Genomic DNA, 19,512 nt, shown 5'->3' on the forward strand with positions numbered 1-19,512 from the left:
TATATACACTGCTGTGTTCTAACAGTGAACATACATATCTTTTAAAATGGAAAAATAATTTGGTAGGCTGGAAATTGACAAACTGCCACTGACCAAGGAGAGATCTTTTTATTCTTTCATCTTTCTGAAGATAAGTTTTTGCTTCCTTGCAGCACTGTCACCAGATTCCACACCACCTGTCAAAGATGACCAGTCTACATGTACAATAGGCATTTCTGCCTTGAAGCTTGCATCCCTCTCTTTTGTCCTGTTTAGAAATTCCTTTACAATTCCAAACATTTTAATTTGCCATACTTAATATGGCAAATATTCATTCTCATTTGAACTCTGGTCAGTCCACCCTTTCTTTTTTTTTACACAGGCCTCTCACCGTTGTGGCCTCTCCCATTGCGGAGCGCTGTGCTCCAGACGCGCAGGCTCAGCGGCCATGGCTCACCGGCCTAGCCGCTCCGCAGGATGTGGGATCTTCCCAGACCGGCGCACAAACCCATGTCCCCTGCATTGGCAGGCGGACTCTCAACCACCGCGCCACCAGGGAAGTCCCACCCTTTCTTAAATAAACATTTATTGAGAACCTACTGTATGCCAGATACTATGCTTGACACTGTGTTACAGATACAGCAGTGAAAAAGATAGGCAAAAAAAACTAGTCTCTACTCTCACTGAGACTATCATCTAATGGGGAAAGCAGAAAATTTATAATTAACTAATACACAATTACAGGTTACAAAAACTACTTCTATAAAGAACTGTGATGACTACCACAAAGTTCCTGGCTAAAAAAGGCACTCCCAAGATGGGAGTAGCAAAGCAGGACTGAAATGGAGGCCTCTACACCTCTGGGGCACACTTACCAAGCTGGTGTCATGCTGTGAGTCAATTTATAAACACATCTACCTGCTACTGACCTACTTACCCACTCACGTGCCCTCCCACTAGACTTACCCTTCTAGCTACCTGAAGGTCTAGCCACCAGTCTATCCATGTTTTATATGCCTTCACAGTTCTAGGGCAATAGCCAAGTAGGCCAGAAAGTTCTAGAAAATAGTCAAAACATAAAATAAGATCTGTCACCAGCCAAAAGACTTCACAAAGCCCACACTTGAAATATCTTTAGACAGCAAGTCATAAGCTATCATGCTTTCTGTTTTAGTTACAGTTCTGATGAATTTATTTGATTTCCTATCCTATAGCTAAATACAGTGAGAAGTAGCTTGGGATTAAAATTTAGAGGGTTTTGAATAGCAGGTTAAGTGTTAATATTAATTGGTAAGCAACATGGAATCACTGAGGATTCTCAACAAGGGAATGATATGATCAAAACAATGAATTAAAAATAATTTTATGAGATATCTGTACACCTAGGTTCACAGCAGCATCATTCAAAATAACCAAAAGGTGGAAACAACCCAAATGTCCATTGATGGAATGGATAAATAAAATGTGATATATATACATATCCCACAAGCTACTTGGCATGGCCAAAATAATAATAATAATGATAATTTTATGGTGGAATGTAAGATGGATTACAATAGAGAAATGGCCTGGGGAGGTTTAATTGGACCCAAGAAGGATGAGACTACACAGAGCTCACCAGCAGGACACATTCCTAGTCAGGAGGAACACCTCCATCCTAAAAGCTCAGCAAAAGTAGAAGAAAAGAGATTTCCGACAAATAGCTTAACATTCACGTTGACCTTTGTTCAGTCCTCTATATTACTTTATAATGTTTTTTCTTTTTAATGTTATTTTCCACTATATCAACTGTTGCCATCATGGTCCTTAACATAAATATTTGTTGGCTAAAAAAATGATTATATTTTCTAGGGGCTTCCCTGGTGGTGCAGTGGTTGAGGGTCCACCTGCCAATGCACGGGACATGGGTTCCTGCCTCGGTCTGGGAGGATCCCACATGCTGCAGAGCGGCTGGGCCCGTGAGCCATGGCCGCTGAGCCTGCGCGTCCGGAGCCTGTGCTCCGCAACGGGAGAGGCCACAACAGTGCTAGAGGCCCGCGTACCACAAAAAAAAAAAAAAAAAAAAAAAAAAATTATATTTTCTAAAAGAAAAATAGTTATACATTTATTATGGGCAGGTTTAAAATAGTATATTACACTCACTCCCTGGCTCTGAACTCCTGGCAACTGCTGATCCTTTTACTGTTTCCAAGGAATCATACAGTACGTATGCTTTTCAGACTGGATTCTTTCACTTAGCAATATGCATTTAAGGTTCCTCCATGTCTTCTGTGGCTTGACAGCTCACTTTTTATCACTGAATGATATTCTACTGTCTGGATGAACCACAGTTTGTTTATCCATTCACCTATTTATTGAAGGACCTCTTGGTTGTTTTCAAGTTTTAGCAATTACGATTAAAGCATTTGTGTGTAGGTTTTTGTGTGGATATAAGTTTTTGACTCCTTTGTGTAAATACCAAGGAGTACAACTGCTGGGTCACATGGTAAGACTACGTTTAGCTTTGTAAGAAACTGCCAAACTGTCTTCCAAAGTAGCCGTAGCATTTTGCGTTCCTACCATCAATGAATAAGCCTTCCTGTTACTATACATCTTTGCCAGCATGTGGTACTGTCAGGTGGATTTTGGCCATTCTAATATGTGTATAGTGGTAGCTCATTGTTTTAATTTGCAATTCCCTAATGGCATATGATCTGAGCACCTTTCATATGCTTATTTGCCATCTGCAGTTCTTCTCTGGTGAAGTGTCTGTTCAGATCAGATCTATTGTCCATTTTAAAATTGGGTTGTTGGGCTTCCCTGGTGGCGCACTGGTTGAGAGTCTGCCTGCCGATGCAGGGGACACGGGTTCGTGCCCCAATCTGGAAAGATCCCACATGCCGCGGAGCGGCTAGGCCCGTGAGCCGTGGCCGCTGAGCCTGCGCGTCCGTAGCCTGTGCTCCGCAATGGGAGAGGCCACAGAAGTGAGAGGTCCGCATACCGCAAAAAATATATATAATAATAATAATTACCCTTTCTGTCCATGGGATCATCCACCACTCCTTCATGCAGTCCCTAAACATTTCCTTCAGCGCTCAGTCTACCCTACTAACTGTGCTAGAAGCTAGGGTTTCAAAGATGAAGCCTACAAGGTCCCTGTCTCTAATCATGACCCTAAACTTGACTCACTCACATATGCAAACCCATGAATTACAATGCAACGGGGCAAGTGCTAAGATATCAGCATGAATAGCATGACTGGGTGCCCCTAATTCTTCATCTCTGACGCTTACTGGCTTTCTGTCTATCTCCATCTTTCTAAATACCTCCAACAAATATTCATTCAACAAAAGGTCTCACGTCACTATTTTTTTGGCAGACACTGTTTTAAGCATTTGGGATACACCAGTGAGCAAAACAAACAAACAAAAAAAAACCAAAAAAACCAAAAAATCCTGTAAGTGGATCTTATACTTTAATGGGAGGTGGAAGACAGACAATAAATAATCAAGTTAATTCTATATGTTAGAGAGTTATAAGTACTAAGAGAAAAATAGAGCACAGTAAGAGGCCTGGTTGGATGTGGGTGGCATTATAAATAGGGTAACTAGGGGGGACCTCACTGAGATGGTAAGACATGAGCAAATAGTTGAAAGAGCTGGGGGAGGTAGGTCTGATGACACTGGGGTGAAGGGTGTTAAGTGGTCCAGGCAGAGGAACCAGCAAAGGCCCTGATGCAGCGGCATGCCTGGGGGGTTCCAGGGACGGCTAGATGGGCAGTGTACATTGAGTGGCGAGACTAGTGAAGGGGAAGCAATAGGAGGGCAGGTCTGCCAGGTGAGAGGGTCGCTGGATCATATAAGGCCTCAGCAGCCACCACGGTGACTTGTACTCTGAGTGAATTGGGGGACCATGGGAGGAATAAAGTATAGAGGGGGAGAGGGCAGAAGAGTAGGAGGTTATTACACAATGTAGGTGAGAGATGATGGTGGTTCAGACCAGGCTGTTAGAAGTGGCAGGTGGAGAAATGGTTAGACTGAGGAATATGTTCGGAAGGTACAGCCAAATAGGACTTGCTGATGGCCTGGATGTGGGATGTGAGAGTTGAGGTGACAAAGGAGACTCCAGGGATTTTGGCCCACTGAGGGCAGGGGCTGGGGAAGATCAGGGTTACAGTTTGGGACCTGATAAATCTGAAATGTCTCCTAGCAAATCCCAGTGGAGATGCCCAGTAGGTAGGCAGTTGGACAGATGAATCTGGAGTTCCAGAAGAGTCCACACTGGAGGGGCCATCGGTACATAGATGGCATTTAAAGCCATGAAATCATGAAGGACTAAATGTAGACAGAGAATACGTTCAGCTCCAGTCATTTCTCCCACACACTTTATGAAGCGAAAGTAGCCACATTCCTATTTCAAATTTATGGACAGAGCTAGCAATAAGGTAGGGATCCAATTAAAAAACACTTAGTTTATGGTAAAGAAAGCTGGTCTATTGTGTCCAAGAGCAAATCCTTCCAACCCTCCGGGTCTCAGTTTACTTATCTGTAAAAATGGGCCTAGTAACACATGGCCTGCCTATGTCACACACTGCTGGAAGGCTTAGACGAGATCGTGGATGGTAAAAGGTTTGATAAAGTGAAAAGCCACTGCACAAAAGTACAGAATATCCTTACTTATGATGCCCAGGCTACACAGCAAGCACCCACCTTGGCCCGTGCGGCTCTGCCCTCGGGCCACTTGAGACAGCACACCCTCCTCCAAAGGCTGGTCTCCGTGTCCCTGCAAGGTCGCAGGAGACCTGTGTTCTAACCAAGGGACTTGGTGTGTGCCCAAGGATTCTTGCAGAGTCGGGGAGCGCCAGGTCTTTGCCCAGCCGCTCCGCAGCATGTGGAATCCTCCCGGACCGGGGCACGAACCCGTGTCCCCTGCATCGGCAGGCGGACTCTCAACCACTACGCCACCAGGGAAGTCCTAGGAATTCTTTGCAAATTTTGGATATCAGTCCTTTACCTGATACGTATTTCACAAAGATTTTCTCCCAGTTTGTAGCTTATCTTTTCGTTCTTTTAACAGTGTGTGACTGTTAATTTTATGTGTCAACTTGACTGGACTAAGGGATTAGGAATTCTTTGCAAATTTTGGATATCAGTCCTTTACCTGATACGTATTTCACAAAGATTTTCTCCCAGTTTGTAGCTTATCTTTTCGTTCTTTTAACAGTGTGTGACTGTTAATTTTATGTGTCAACTTGACTGGACTAAGGGATGTCCAGGTAGCTGGTAAAACATTATTTCTGTGTGTGTCTGTGAGGGTGTTTCTGGAATACATTAGCATCATCAGTAGACTGAGTAAAGAAGATGGCCCTCGACAATGCAGGTGGGCATCATCCAATTCACCGAGGGCATGAATAGAATAAAAGAGCAGTGGGGGGACGGGCAAGTTTACTCTCTTCTTGAGTTGGGACAACCATCTTCTTCTCCTGCCCTCACACACTGGCGTTCCTGGTTCTTGGGCCTTTGAACTCAGGGTGAATTATAAGACTGGTTTTCCTGTTTCTCCAGCCTGCAGACAACGGATCATGGGACTTCATGGTCTCCACAATTGCATGAGCTAATTCCTATAATAAATAAATAAATTTATCTATCTATCTATCCATCCCGTTGCTTCTTTCTCTGGAGAACCCCAGTACACAGTGTCTGTTACAGAGTAGAAGTTTTTAATTTTAATGAAGTTCAACTTATCAATTTTTTCTTTTATGTACTGTGCTTTTGGTGCTGTATGTAAGAAGTCACCACCAAACTTTAAAGGGAATGTTTAAAAAGCATAATCCTACAAGCTCAGGGAGAAGGGGAGAAGAGCGACTACAGCAAAATTTTGGAAGCTGGCAAACAGACAGAGCAGACCTAAGAAAAGTGGGGAGAGTCAAATCCAAGCCGATCCATGTTGCAGAATCCTGAAGAGGCTGGGGAACTGGAGGCACCAGTTACCTCTGGAAGTGGGAGTAGAGCACTCGGCTAAAATAAAGAGGCCGGTGATTGTTTCAGCATTCCCCACCCCCAGCGGCCAGTGACTGCCCCACCCTCAACCCAGAAGAAGATTCATATCCACCCTCATTCCACCAAACTGAGTGCAAGAGCCAGTGATGTCCTTAATTTAGACCCTATACTAGGCTAGTTGTTTTCTACAGAGGCTATTTACTTCCAGCTGGTTGTTTTGGCACTGTAACCAGCTTAACATCCTTAATCGCATGCTAAAAGTTGTTGCAAAACTATGACAAAAAATTTCTTTCACTCCTCCTACTGACCTACTTAGAGCTAAAGGCAGGAATCAGTTCATCCTTCTCCGGACACAAAACATTCACCTTCTGAAAAAGCCTTTATACCTCATACAGTTCCTGGGAGAGTCTCTCAGACACAGCTCCTTTGCCAGTTTAAACTCTGAAAATCTCGATGTTAAAGATCCTACTTATTAATAACTGAAAGAAAGGAAAATAAGTCTGATATAAAATAAACTTAACCTGATTAAGCAGGAAAAGATCATGCGACCACTAGGCTGGAAAAAGATGAAAACAGGAAATAAAACAGTTCCCAGGACAGAATCACCAATTTTTCATGAAGAGAAATTTTGCAGTGTTTCTTAAAAAGTGATTGTAAAATAGAAAATTAAATTAGAAGAAACAGAAAATAAACTCCAAAACAGGACTAATGATTCTAGGATCCAGAAGTCTGTTTGCCTTTAAAGAAGCAGCCCCTAGAGCTGATAAAGGGGACAAAGTGTTTCCTAACGTCTACTGCTGTTTTAAAAGACAAATTCAAATGAAAATTCTACGAATAAAAGTTTGGAGGCAGTCTGCCAGTCATTGTTTGGGCCCACAGGAGAGAGGAAGAGACAGCTACAGTGTGAAGAGTTCTGGCCTCCGGTCAAACCACTGAGGATTTCCTGAGAAATGCAATTACATTCTGATCAGATGAATCAGATCATGTTTAGGTCCACAGAAGCATAGGATTCTTAAGTCTAGCCTGCTTATTTCTTCTGCTTAGTAAAGTCTTTGACATAACTTATGTGTTCAATTTAGTAATAATCATGTTGTTTTATACATCATAAAGCCAAATTTACCTTTTACATGGAAAACAGCCGAAGTGAAGATGACCCAGACATTGTGAACCAGCTCAATGATAACAGATTTACATTTCCGAAAAGCAGCGTTTAAGAACACCTTGTCCTCGCTAAACTCCGCACTGCCCACAATGCTGTTTGCTAAGGAACAGGCTCATGTTCTCTCCCTGGACTTTGTCATTATTTATTTAGCTTTCACTTTCCACAATGAACCGCTTATAACTATCAGAAGCATCTAGTGAGGTCTTAAGGACTAGAGGTGGAAGAAGTGAATAAACTTCCTCCCCCTCTTTACTTATTCATTCTGATGGTTAGCACTTTTTCTCAGCTTTAGATAGTGAAACTAAATCAACGTAGTAAAACAGAAAAAAAGGACGCTTTCCTCTCATGTCAAACAAGTTTTTTATCTAGAAAGTGAAGTCTTTACATTAAAATGAAGGATGAACCACAAAGAGATTCCACTACACACCCATCAGAATAGTTAATATTAAGAAGACTGACACTACCAATGCTGGCAAGGATGTGAAGCAATGGAAATTCTCACACACTGCTGGTGGGCATGTAAAATGGCACAACCACTCTGGAAAAAAGCCTGGGAGTTTTTTAAAAAACTAAACATAAAAAATAAAATAATAAAAATAATAATAAAAAAACCCTAAACATACACCTACCCTTTGAGCCAGCAGTTTCACTCCTAAGAATTTATCCAAGAGAAATAAAAATGTATGCCCACAAGAGCTGTACAAAAATATTCATAGTAACTTTATTAATATTAGCTCCAAACTGGAAATAGCTCAGGTATCCGTGAATAGGAAAATGGATAAAGAAACTATGCTATATTCATAAAACATAACACTACTCAGCAATAAAAGAGAAAGAGTTATTGTTACATGCAACAAGAAGAATGAATCTCAAAATTCTTACGCTGAGTTAATTCTATCACAAAAAAGTACATATGATATGACTACATTTACATGAAGTTTTAGAATAGATGAAACAGATCTATGACAGCAAGCCAGAACAGTAGTAGCCTTGGAAGGTGGGGGAGGGAATCGACTGGGAAGGGGAAAAAGAAAACTTTCCAAGGTTAACAGTAATGTCCTGTATCTTGATAGGCTTGGGTTACATAATTTTATGCATCTGTCAAAATTTAGGATTTGTGTACTTTATTGTATGCAAATATTGTCTCAAAAGAAAAAAGCTACAACGAAAACACTGAACTCTATATGCACGCTTGAGCAGAGAGAAATATTCTAATGTGTGCAATTCACTTTGAAATGCATCAAAGAAAATTAAAATGGATTGACGGATAGGTGGGCCAATCCATGATAAAGTATATATAGTAAAATGTTAATGGCAGAATCTAGGTGGTGGAAAAATGAGTGTTGACTATAAAATTCTTTCGACTTTGCTGTATGTTTGAAGATTTTCATAATAAATTGTTAGGGAAAAAATGATGATGGGAATCCACTTGCCTATGTAGGGCTTAAATACCAGATTCATAATTATTTTCCAGATTAGGGCACATCTAAGCCTATTCCTTGTCAGAGTTTTACCAAAGACTTTGTGGAAGATTAAGATTTTCAAATAGAAATATGGTCAGTTATATAAGGCTGCAATGTGATAAATATCTTGGTGACAGATGTCCTGATGAAACTTATTTTTGCTGTTCCTAAATGAACTGGTTTTCTCCATGGCTTTAAATGTTGCAGCTGTGTTACCTGTCATGACATTTCCTTTGACAGAGCTGAGATAAATTTAAGGATCAAAGAGCTCCAAGTGATTTTACAGATACTATCTTATTTATCCTTGAAGTAAAAGAACAGAGTTGAGCAAGCATTATTATGTCCATTTTACAGAAAGAAAAAAAGAGGAGGACAGAGAAATTAAGGGACTTATTTAAGGTTAGAAGGACACCAACAGCACCTATAATAATAATATATTGAGAGCATACTATGCCAATTTTATAATTGTTCTCTTATTTAATCCTCATATAACCTTTCATTTTATACAGGAGGAAACCAAGGCTTATGAAAACAAATAGTTTGCCTAAAGTTACAAAGTCCATCACCCTAACTTCAGTCTAATTACTCAATGGCTCTGAACATTTTTTTCTACCAAGACACTTAGGATAGATGTTCACATTCCTGTGGGTATAACCAAAGTTAAGCATAATTTTGCCAGGTCCCTGCAATTCTACTGCTTTTCTTTTTCTCTAGAAAGCACACTGGAATGCAAGTAAGAGTGACTTAAGAAAAACCTTGAATCTCTTCCAACTTACATTTTACAAAAAGCAGATCATTTGCAAATTTGGTATTTTTTTTTCTTTTTTTGGCTGCGCCATGCAGCATGCTGGATCTTAGTTCCCCAACCACGGATCGAACCCGTGCCCCCTGCACTGAGAGCACTGCACACAGAGTCCTAACCACGCGACCACCATGGAAGTTCCCAAATTTGGTATTTTAAGTAACTTTGGAAACGAATTACTTTGCAGCATTAAGCCTGATAATCTGCAAAAGCCTAACTCTTCTAAGACCTATCCTTGTAGAGTAATAAGATCATCTTACTGAAGAGCACGGTGTGATACAACTCTTATAGCCCAAACTGCCCTCTCCTGTTGGTTCTGAAAATCTACTTCAAACTTGACCATCCACCAAATGTCTTTAGCATATACGCTAAAGAGAATGCAGCCCCAAGTTTATAATAAAGGTCAAGGTTATTGAGCTCTAAAAGATGTCTTCGTGGATGATAAACTAGCACCACTTTCAGCAATACAGCCAAGTCATATCACCTTCCTCCTTCCTTCTCTCCCTCCCACAACCCCAGCGTGCTATAGAAATATATCAGCAGCACTACAGGTGCTGTAGACTGAATGTTTGTGTCCCTGCCTCAAATTCATATGTTAAAATCCTAACCCCAGGGCTTCCCTGGTGGCGCAGTGGTTGAGAGTCCGCCTGCCAATGCAGGGGATACGGGCTCGTGCCCCGGTCTGGGAAGATCCCACATGCCGCGGAGCAGCTAGGCCCGTGAGCCATGGCCACTGAGCCTGCACGTCCGGAGCCTGTGCTCCGCAATGGGAGAGGCCACAACAGTGAGAGGCCCGTGTACTGTAAAAAAAAAAAAAAAAAAGTCCTAACCCCAAATGTGACAAAAGTAGAAGATGGGGCCTCTGGGAGGCGATTAGATCGTAAGGGCAGAGCCCTCACAGATGGGATTAGTGCTCTCATGAGAGAGACCCCAGGGAGCTGTCTAGATTTCTCTGCCATGTGAGAACATAGCAAGAAAATGACCATCTATGAATCAGGAAGTGGGCCTTCGTCAGACACTAAATATGCCAGTGCCTTGATCTTAGACTTCCAAGGCTGTTCCCTAACTGTGAAAAGTAAATTTCTGTTGTTTATAAGCCACCCAGTTTATGGTATTTTGTTACAGCAGCCTGAACAGACTAAGACAACAATCTATTCTCATTCTCAGAAATGACTTATAGGGACTTCTCTGGTGGCACAGTGGTTAAGGATCTACCTGCCAATGCAGGGGACATCGGGTTCGAGCCCTGGTCTGGGAAGATCCCACATGCCGCGGAGTTACTAAGCCCATGTGCCACAACTACTGAGCCTGAGCTCTAGAGCCCGCGAGCAACAACTACTGAAGCCCACACGCCTAGAGCCTGTGCTCCGCAACAAGAGAAGCCACTGCAATGAGAAGCCCCCACGTTGCAATGAAGAGTAGGCCCCGCTTGCTGCAACTAGAGAAAGCCCACGTACAGCAAGACCTAAAGCAGCCAAAAATAAATAAATATTTTTTTTAAAAAAAGAAATGATTTATTATGAAGGGACTTAGCCTGAATACTTTCCTCAGCCTGACAATCAGTTGACAAATTTAATGTCTATTTGTTCTCTTTATCACATTGTAACTCTATTCTAATTCCTTCTCTATAGTCCTAACTACATAATTTTTTTTAAGTCCATGATTAACAGATCAAAGTCTCTACATAAATATATCTCATTTGAGAAAAAAATTTTAATTTGGATTTAAGAGGCAGAGTTGATTATTTACCTTAAAAATTAGATTCTTTTTTCTTTCTTTTTATTGGAGCATAGTTGCTTTACAATGTTGTGTTAGTTTCTGCTGTACAACAAAGTGAATCAGCCACACATATACATATATCCCCTGTTCCTTGGATTTCCTTCCCACTTAGGTCACCACAGAGCACTGAGTAAAGTTCCCTGTGCTTTACAGTCTATTCTCATAAGTTATCTATTTTATACATAGTAGTGTTTATATGTCAATCCCAATCTCCCAATCTATCTCCCCCCCGACCCTGGTATGCATAAGTACAAATTAGATTCTTACTGTATGAAAAAAAAAGCATTTCTTTAAAGATCAGGCTGTTCTGTATTTATATATGATTCAATATACACACAATCTTTCACAAATAAACCTGTATATAATAAGAAGTAATTTCTATGTCTTGAACTTTTAAAAGAAAGCAAATAAAAACAATACAAATATATCAGAATGTAATTTTCAAAATATGTATACATGGGAATTCCCTGGCGGTCCAGTGGTTAGGACTCTGCACTTTCACCTCTGAGGGCTCGAGTTCAATCCCTGGTCAGGGAACTAAGATCCCACAAGCTGCATGGCGTGGCCAAAAAATATATATATGTATGTATACAAAGTTAGCAGTTAAGACTTTTTTTTTTTTTTTGCGGTATGCGGGCCTCTCACTGTTGCGGCCTCTCCCATTGTGGAGCACAGGCTCCGCACGCGCAGGCTCAGCGGCCATGGCTCATGGGCCCAGCCGCGCCGCGGCATGTGGGATCCTCCTGGACCAGGGCACAAACCCGTGTCCCCTGCATCAGCAGGCGGATTCTCAACCACTGCACCACCAGGGAAGCCCAGTTAAGACTTTTTAAGCTACTATTCCTTGAGAACCTACTATATGTTTGGCTCTATACAAAGGGCTTCATGTGTGTTATGCCATTTAATCTGCACACTGAGTTATTCTTTTTTTTTAATCACTGAGAATATGGAGGTTTATAGAGGCGAAGGAACTTGCTCAGAGCCTTCCTTGGAGCAGGTGACCTAGTTTGTACTCAAACCAAGGTCTGTGTGATTGCAGAGCTCAACTCTTTCCAGCATACACATAATATATTATAGAGGAGGAGCTTCCATGTCCCCATGGCCTAAAATGCCCAAGAAGGTCATTCAGCTTCTTGCTGTCTTCTGTGAACCATCCCATCCTGATTAGGCACCTGGCTATGCATTCAGATCAGAGGAGACCATAAAAGCGAAAGTATATTATAAAAAGTTTGTCCTTAACTATGTCTTTGGACTACTTTCTTCATCTCTTTTTTTCCCCTAATCTCTAACCAAACATTAGGTTTACCAGTACCACGTCATGGCATTAATGAAGACAAAGTCATAGAACCCAAATGGTGATAGAACTAGGAGGGACATTAGAAATTACCCAATCCAATGCTCTCATTTCACGAATGAGGAAACTGAGGTCAAAAGAAGCTAACTTGCCACAGTCACGTTATTAGTTGATGCAGCCTGACCTGTAATGAAGATCTCTGAATCTTTTTTCTTTTTTTTTAAAATCTCTGATTCTTTACACTAACCATAGTATAAGGAATTTCCTCCTAGAAGATATTTTTTAAAATTTCTTGGACAAGACTTTTTCGAATATTAAGTAATATTCATAATGAATAAACTAATAGCAACACTCCAGAAAGGTTTAAAATGAAAAGTAGAAGCCTCTTCTTTCCTTCTACCTTCTAATCCCATTTCATTCCCCAGGCATAACCATCATTAAGCTTCTTGTGTGTTCATCCAAAATTGATCTATATATGTACATATATGTGTGAAGTAATTTAAATATGGAAGTACAAAAATGATTCTCTCATCTCAGACTGATGTTTTCCTCTATATAATTTAGTCAACAGTCATATTATTGCATAAAAATACGCAAATGGAGAAAGTAATATTGCAACATATCTGTAAGTTTGCAAAGCTGTGAGTACAATGTTCTCCTTAGGTACAGCTCACCTGTTTTCCAGGTCCGGCATGCTTAGGTTTCTAGCAGCAAAGCACATTTTGAGAGGGATGACCTTCCTGTCCTTGGTGCTGTTCTGGTGTTTTGGAGAACCGGAGTCCTCACTGCCACTAAAGCTTGGTGACTGGGGAGCTGCACCTTCCCATGGCAGATCTGATACTAATGATGGCTTCTTGATATATGGCGTTACTTCTCGGATGAATTTAACTATGAACAAAAATCAAAGAAGAAGGTTAGTATTTTTGCTTCCTATGAAAAATAACAACTGAAATATATACATACACGAACTATCTGGCATGAAGTGAAAAAATACACGAAGTTAAAGAGCCAGGACACAGAATCTTAAGATTGGAGGGTGCTTTAAGAGCACGTAATCTAAATGATATACCACTACTCTATCCTAAAAACTTTAACTTCTGAGTCTTTGCATATTGTTGCTTCTGCTTAGGACTCCTTTCTCCCTTTGTTGGCCTGGCCAACTCTACTCAAGAGTCACCTCCTCAGCAGCCTTTCCTGTTCACTCTCTCCAGGGCATTACCATTACTCTTCTGTAGCAACCTCTAAGCACCCTGGGTTGTAATCCTCTGTTAATACTTCAGTTCCCTGCTGGCTGCAAGTTCCCCAAAGGCAGGGTTTACAATTTATTCAGTCTTGGTGTCTAACATCCAGACCAGTGCCTAGTCAGTAAATGTGTGAATAAATGAGTGAAGGAAAAAATGAACAATTAAATACCTGAATTATCTCAGTAGTTGGCCATCATGAATGAATCTGGATAGATTCAGTACCTCCTGAGACAGCCCCATCTAGCTTTAGACAACTCAACATTTAGAAATTTGAAACTTCCACCCATTGGTTTGCTGACTACAGAAGCCATACAGAACAAACTTAATCTCTTCCACACCAGAACCCTTCAGATATCTGAAGACTGAGATGATCTCTCTCTTCTCCAGACTAAGCTATGTATCTCTACTTCAATTCGATTCAACTCAGTCAACATTTTCAGCTACCTTCCAAGTATCAGGCATTAGGCTAGCCACTGAGAATACAAGAGCAACTTAGGCATGGACCCTGCCTTCAAAGAATGCCCAGTCTAGTAAGGGAGACAGCTTTGGAAACAAACCCTTATAGCTTTGAAAAACAAGTACAAAAACATAGTCAAAAACAAGGTATTTCTATTAACGGTAGCCCCAAATTAAGATATAGCTCTTAATATATGTGAAACGTTTTTCTTTTAAGTTCAATTTTAAGACATATAAAATACTTCTTTTACCTCATTCATGACTGGCAACTACTATCATTTGAGGCACTGTGCTCTTATTTCAAAAACTAGATAAACTGAAGATTATTAAATCCTTTTTTAGTAAAATCTTAAGCATTAAAATGTCAATAAATCAGTTGAATGTAGATAAGCCATTTCCTCTTCTAACATCAATATATGTTACATCAGTAATCTACCTCCTCTAAAATTCCACTGTGGTAGGTCATTAGAGTAGTATCATGGGAACTGAAAAACTAGAAAGATATGATCATTATCAATGCTTATCAATGTCATAATAGCTAGTATTAATATTTTATAGCATTAGAAGCTTCACAAGCCTATGAAACTTTACTAAGAAATAGATTACTAAATCTAAAAAATAATCAGCTATGTTTCTAAAAACATAGCTAACAAGTCTTTAGAATATTGTTTCTTTTTTGAATAGGTAATACATTCATATAAAACAAAATTCAGGGTTTCCCTGGTGGCGCAGTGGTTAAGAATCCACCTGCCAATGCAGGGGACAAGGGTTCGCGCCCTGGTCCGGGAAGATACCACATGCCGAGGAGCAACTAAGCCTGTGTGCCACAACTACTGAGCCTGCGCTCTAGAGCCCGCGAGCCACAACTACTGAGCCCGCGTGCCACAACTACTGAAGCCTATGTGCCTAGAGCCTGTGTTCTGCAACAAGAGAAGCCACCGCAATGAGAAGCCTGCGCACCGCAATGAAGAGTAGCCCCCGCTCGCTGCAACTAGAGAAAGCCCGCACGCAGCAACAAAGGCCCAATGCAGCCAAAAAAAAATTAAATAAATTTTTTAAAAAAGAGAGAAAAAAACAAAATTCAAAAAGTATAAAAGGTTTTATGATAAACAGTATGTATTTCTAGCAGCCCAATTCCCATCCCTGGAGGCAATTACTGTATGGTCTTCCAGCAACAGGCTAAGCATGTATGAAAATAGACACACATATGTGTGTATATACATAAATACACACAATGGTAGTATATTATGCTTACTGTTTCCACATCTTGCTTTTTTTTTACTTAGTAATACTGATGATAATCTTTTATAAGCATAGCATCCTACCACTCACTCTACATGATGTGGTGACAGAGAGGCCTTTGGAATCAGACCTTGTTCAAATACTAACTACTAACTGTGCTTGCTACTTCTGAGCTATATGACCTCACTTGACAGTCCTGAAGTCCTCATCTATAAAATGGCAGTAACACTAAGCAAGTAAAAATTCTAGGCATATGCTAAACATTCAATAAATAGTAGGCGCCTTTCTTCTCCTTCCCTAATTTAAAAAGCTAGAAAAGTTAAAAATTTCAAACAGCAATCAGAAGAGGCAAAATTATTTTCCTATAAGTTATTCAAGAAGATCTGCTGAAGTTAAGCATAATTCTAGAATATATAATAATGCTAATGCCAACATTTAGAAAAAGTTTGTGTGTTTTTATGTGTGTGTGCTTTCTATGTATAGTTATAATATGTGTATTTCTAGGTGGATAGAGTAAAAGCTAACTGCTCAGGTCACCAAGGAGATTTTTTTCATCCTAGAAAAAAATGAGAAGGGGCGCAACCAGTGTATCCTTTGAGCAGCTGACTCAGGCATTTCAATACATGCTTTAGTTTAGCTTTGTGCTTTCAAGAGAGAATTAGATCACAATAACTTTGGCAGAAATTCTTACAGTTTCTAGTCACTGCCAATGGCAGAGAGTTACTTTTTAAACATTTATGGCAGTATACTAACTTTTGGGCTACCAATTGGGGGAAACTAAAGACATTCTAAATGACTACTCCTGAATACTACAGTGGTTAGAAAAGCCCGCTTTATGATATACTCAGAAGTTCGTTTGATCACAAAGTAGCATCAGTGAGTTGATTACTACACATATTTAAATAAAATAGACACACACACATAGCCTATTGCATGGCCTTATTAAAAGAGCAATGAGTTTCACTTGAGTTGATGACAATGGCACCCATAGCCCCATCTAACTGGTTATCCATAATGGCTGGAGAACCATAAACAGACATCTGTTTCTAATTTACCTGAGATTCAGGAAAGGTGAAAAGTTAAGGGTGCTCTGTCTGAGTCCTGTTCTTAGACGTCCCCTGTTGCCACAGTGCATTAACCTGGATACCCGGCAGGATAAGCAAAGCCTTTACACCGCCACATGGCATTCAGGTCAACTCAGAAACCGTGATATGGGGACTTCCCTGGTAGCGCAGTGGTTAAGAATCGGCCTGCCAATGCAGGGAACACGGGTTTGAGCCCTGGTCCGGGAAGATCCCGCATGTCGCGGAGTTACTAAGCCCGTGTGCCACAACTACTGAGCCTGCGCTCTAGAGCCTGCAAGCCACAACTAGTGAGCCTGCGCGCCTAGAGCCCATGCTTCGCAACAAGAGAAGCCACCGCAATGAGAAGCCCGTGCACCACAATGAAGAGCAGCCCCCGCTCGCCGCAACTAGAGAAAGCCTGCGCGCAGCAACAAAGACCCAAAGCAGTCAAAAAGAAATATAAATTAATAAATTAATAATAATAATAACAAAAAACCGTGACATGGGACTTTCCTGGTAGTCCAGTGGGTAAGACTCCCAATTCAGGGGGCCCGAGTTCGATCCCTGGTCGGGGAACTAGTTCCCGCGTTCTGCAACTAAGACCCGGCGCAGCCGAAATAAATAAATAAATAAAAATAAAATCTTTAAATAAATTTAAATAAAAGAAACTGTGATATATTTCAGAGTTATTTCACTCTCCTGATAGTTAAAGATCATCCTCAAAATGCTTAAACTCTGATGTTTATAGTATTTTAGGTGTTTAGTTACTAAAGTTAATCTTTCTTTTACGCACTGCTCGCTCTTATTGAAAATGAAGGGGGTTCCCCCCACTCTAAAAGCATCACTATAATCCCTTCTCTTTTGTGACAACAAACATATACATGTACTGTACACACACCTGGAAAGACATCTGGGAAGATTTTCAGCAAAATATCAATAGTGCCTAGAAATATGCATAGGATTGCCTCTTTTTTTCTTTATGTAGTTGTGTATATTTGAAACTTTGATGAGCCCATATCATTTATATAAAAAACAAAAAACCTGATTTAAGAAAGGAAGAAAATTTATTCCAAAAACTTACTCAAACTTTAAACATGGAACCACCTTAAACTAAAACCTTGTTGAACATTCTAAAACTATAATGCACGGGATAGGATCCAAGATCCAACTGATTCTTACTGAATTCCATGCTCTAATGAATAAGGTTACAGGGGTCCATGTATATTAACAAGGTAAACTGCTATCCTGGTTTGGGGCATTAGGCAGCATCTGATTTTAAACTGATGCCATTTATGTGGCTTTTAAAAGCTTATCCAAAAGATACTTTGTAGTGCAGAAGTAGCCTATGGCTGTAAACACAAGTATTCTGGTATATCAATCACCTTCCCTTATATAAACATCAATCTCTCATATAATCATTATTTTCCTCTCTATTTTCTAATGCTTATTGTTTTCTTATCTCTTCAAGTGACCTTTACTATGAGTTTAAGTGAAACTAAATGGATCAGACAATGTAGGGAGAATCGTGCCAATATTTCCCCTGCTTTTGCAAACAAGTTTGTTTCTGACCTATCCTTAGGGTGGAAGAGCTGGCTTTTCATTTGTCTCACAAGTGAGTTACGATGACATCACTGTTCAAGTATTCTCCCGAGAAGTTTCTCCTCGACCTCATCCCAAGCTCCTCCTCCAAATCAGGAATCTGATAGATGGCCACCAAAAGCATTAGGGAGGAATTACTTTATTTTTCGTAAAAAGCCTTTTACATTCTCAACTTGCAGGTGTCTTTCAGCTCAAGTCTCTTGCCATTTAGGGTCTGAGTAGGCTGCAGTCTAGGGTTTGGTGATGTAAACCCTATACGTGTTCAGAGTGACTCTGGTTTCATTATACCTTTCCATTTTAAAGTATCAATAACATTGCATATTCTCTAATTTACTGAGCTCCTGCTATGTGCCAGGAACTGTTTTGGGAACCTAGAATAATATATCCATGAACAAAACATGCAAAAATAAAAAAGGATAAATATATTGAATAAGTAAATTATATTCTAGAAAAACAAAAACTTACATTCACATCAACTTATGTTTATATATGTTCACATATATGAATGTTTTTTTATCAGCTCTATTCCTAAGTGCCCAAACTGGAAACAACCCAAATTTCCTTTAATGGGTGAATGGATAAATTGCAGTACAGCCAGGGAACAGAATATTACTTGGCAATGAAAAGGAAAATGAGAGGCTTCCCTGGTGGCGCAGTGGTTAAGAATCCGCTTGCTAATGCAGGGGACACGGGTTCGAGCCTTGGTCTGGGAAGATCCCACATGCCGTGGAGCAAATAAGCCCGAGAGCCACAACTACTTAGCCCACGTGCCACAACTACGGAAGCCCACGTGCCTAGAGCCCATGCTCCTAAACAAGAGAAGCCACTGTAACGTGAAGCTCGCGAACCACAACAAAGAGTAGACCCCGCTTGCCGCAACTAGAGAAAGCCCATGCACAGCAACAAAGACCCAATGCAGCCAAAAATAAATTAAAAAATAAATAAAATTTTTTTTAAAAAAGGAAAATTAACTGAGCAACTTGGATGAATCTCAAAGGTATTATGCTGAGTAAAAGAAGCCAGTGTCAAAAGGTTACATACTACATGATTCTATTACTGAAAAGACAAAACTGTATGAAGACAGGCATGGGGAAGGTGTGATGAGTTTTTTTTGAGTGTAGAACTAGCCTATATCCTTATTGTGGTGAAGGTCACAAGAATTTACACATGGGTTAAAATTCACAGAAGTGTACACCATATGGGGGGGGGGAGCCAATTTTACTGCATAATTTAAAAATTAAAATTAAAATAAATAAATTATTGGGGCTTCCCTGGTGGCACAGTGGTTGAGAGTGCCTGCCGATGCAGGGGACATGGGTTCGTGCCCCGGTCCAGGAAGATCCCACACGCTGAGGAGCGGCTGGGCCTGTGAGCCATGGCCCCTGAGCCTGCGTGTCCGGAGCCTGTGCTCCACAACGGGAGAGGCCACAACAGTGAGAGGCCCACGTAC

At 40.6% G+C, this 19,512-nt stretch overlaps 1 protein-coding gene across 1 annotated transcript in view; it reads right to left on the minus strand.

The window, feature by feature from the left end:
• Window positions 1-19,512, minus strand: part of SNTB2 (syntrophin beta 2) — a 101,846-nt gene that overhangs the window by 43,973 nt on the left and 38,361 nt on the right. The window contains exon 2 of the mRNA XM_007449951.1: window positions 13,132-13,345. Coding sequence (XP_007450013.1) covers window positions 13,132-13,345 — 214 coding nt within the window. The remainder of the gene's footprint in view (window positions 1-13,131; window positions 13,346-19,512) is intronic.

This window comes from Lipotes vexillifer, unplaced genomic scaffold, assembly GCF_000442215.2.
Source record: "Lipotes vexillifer unplaced genomic scaffold, Lipotes_vexillifer_v1.1 scaffold1235, whole genome shotgun sequence".
Classification (NCBI taxonomy): domain Eukaryota; kingdom Metazoa; phylum Chordata; class Mammalia; order Artiodactyla; family Lipotidae; genus Lipotes; species Lipotes vexillifer.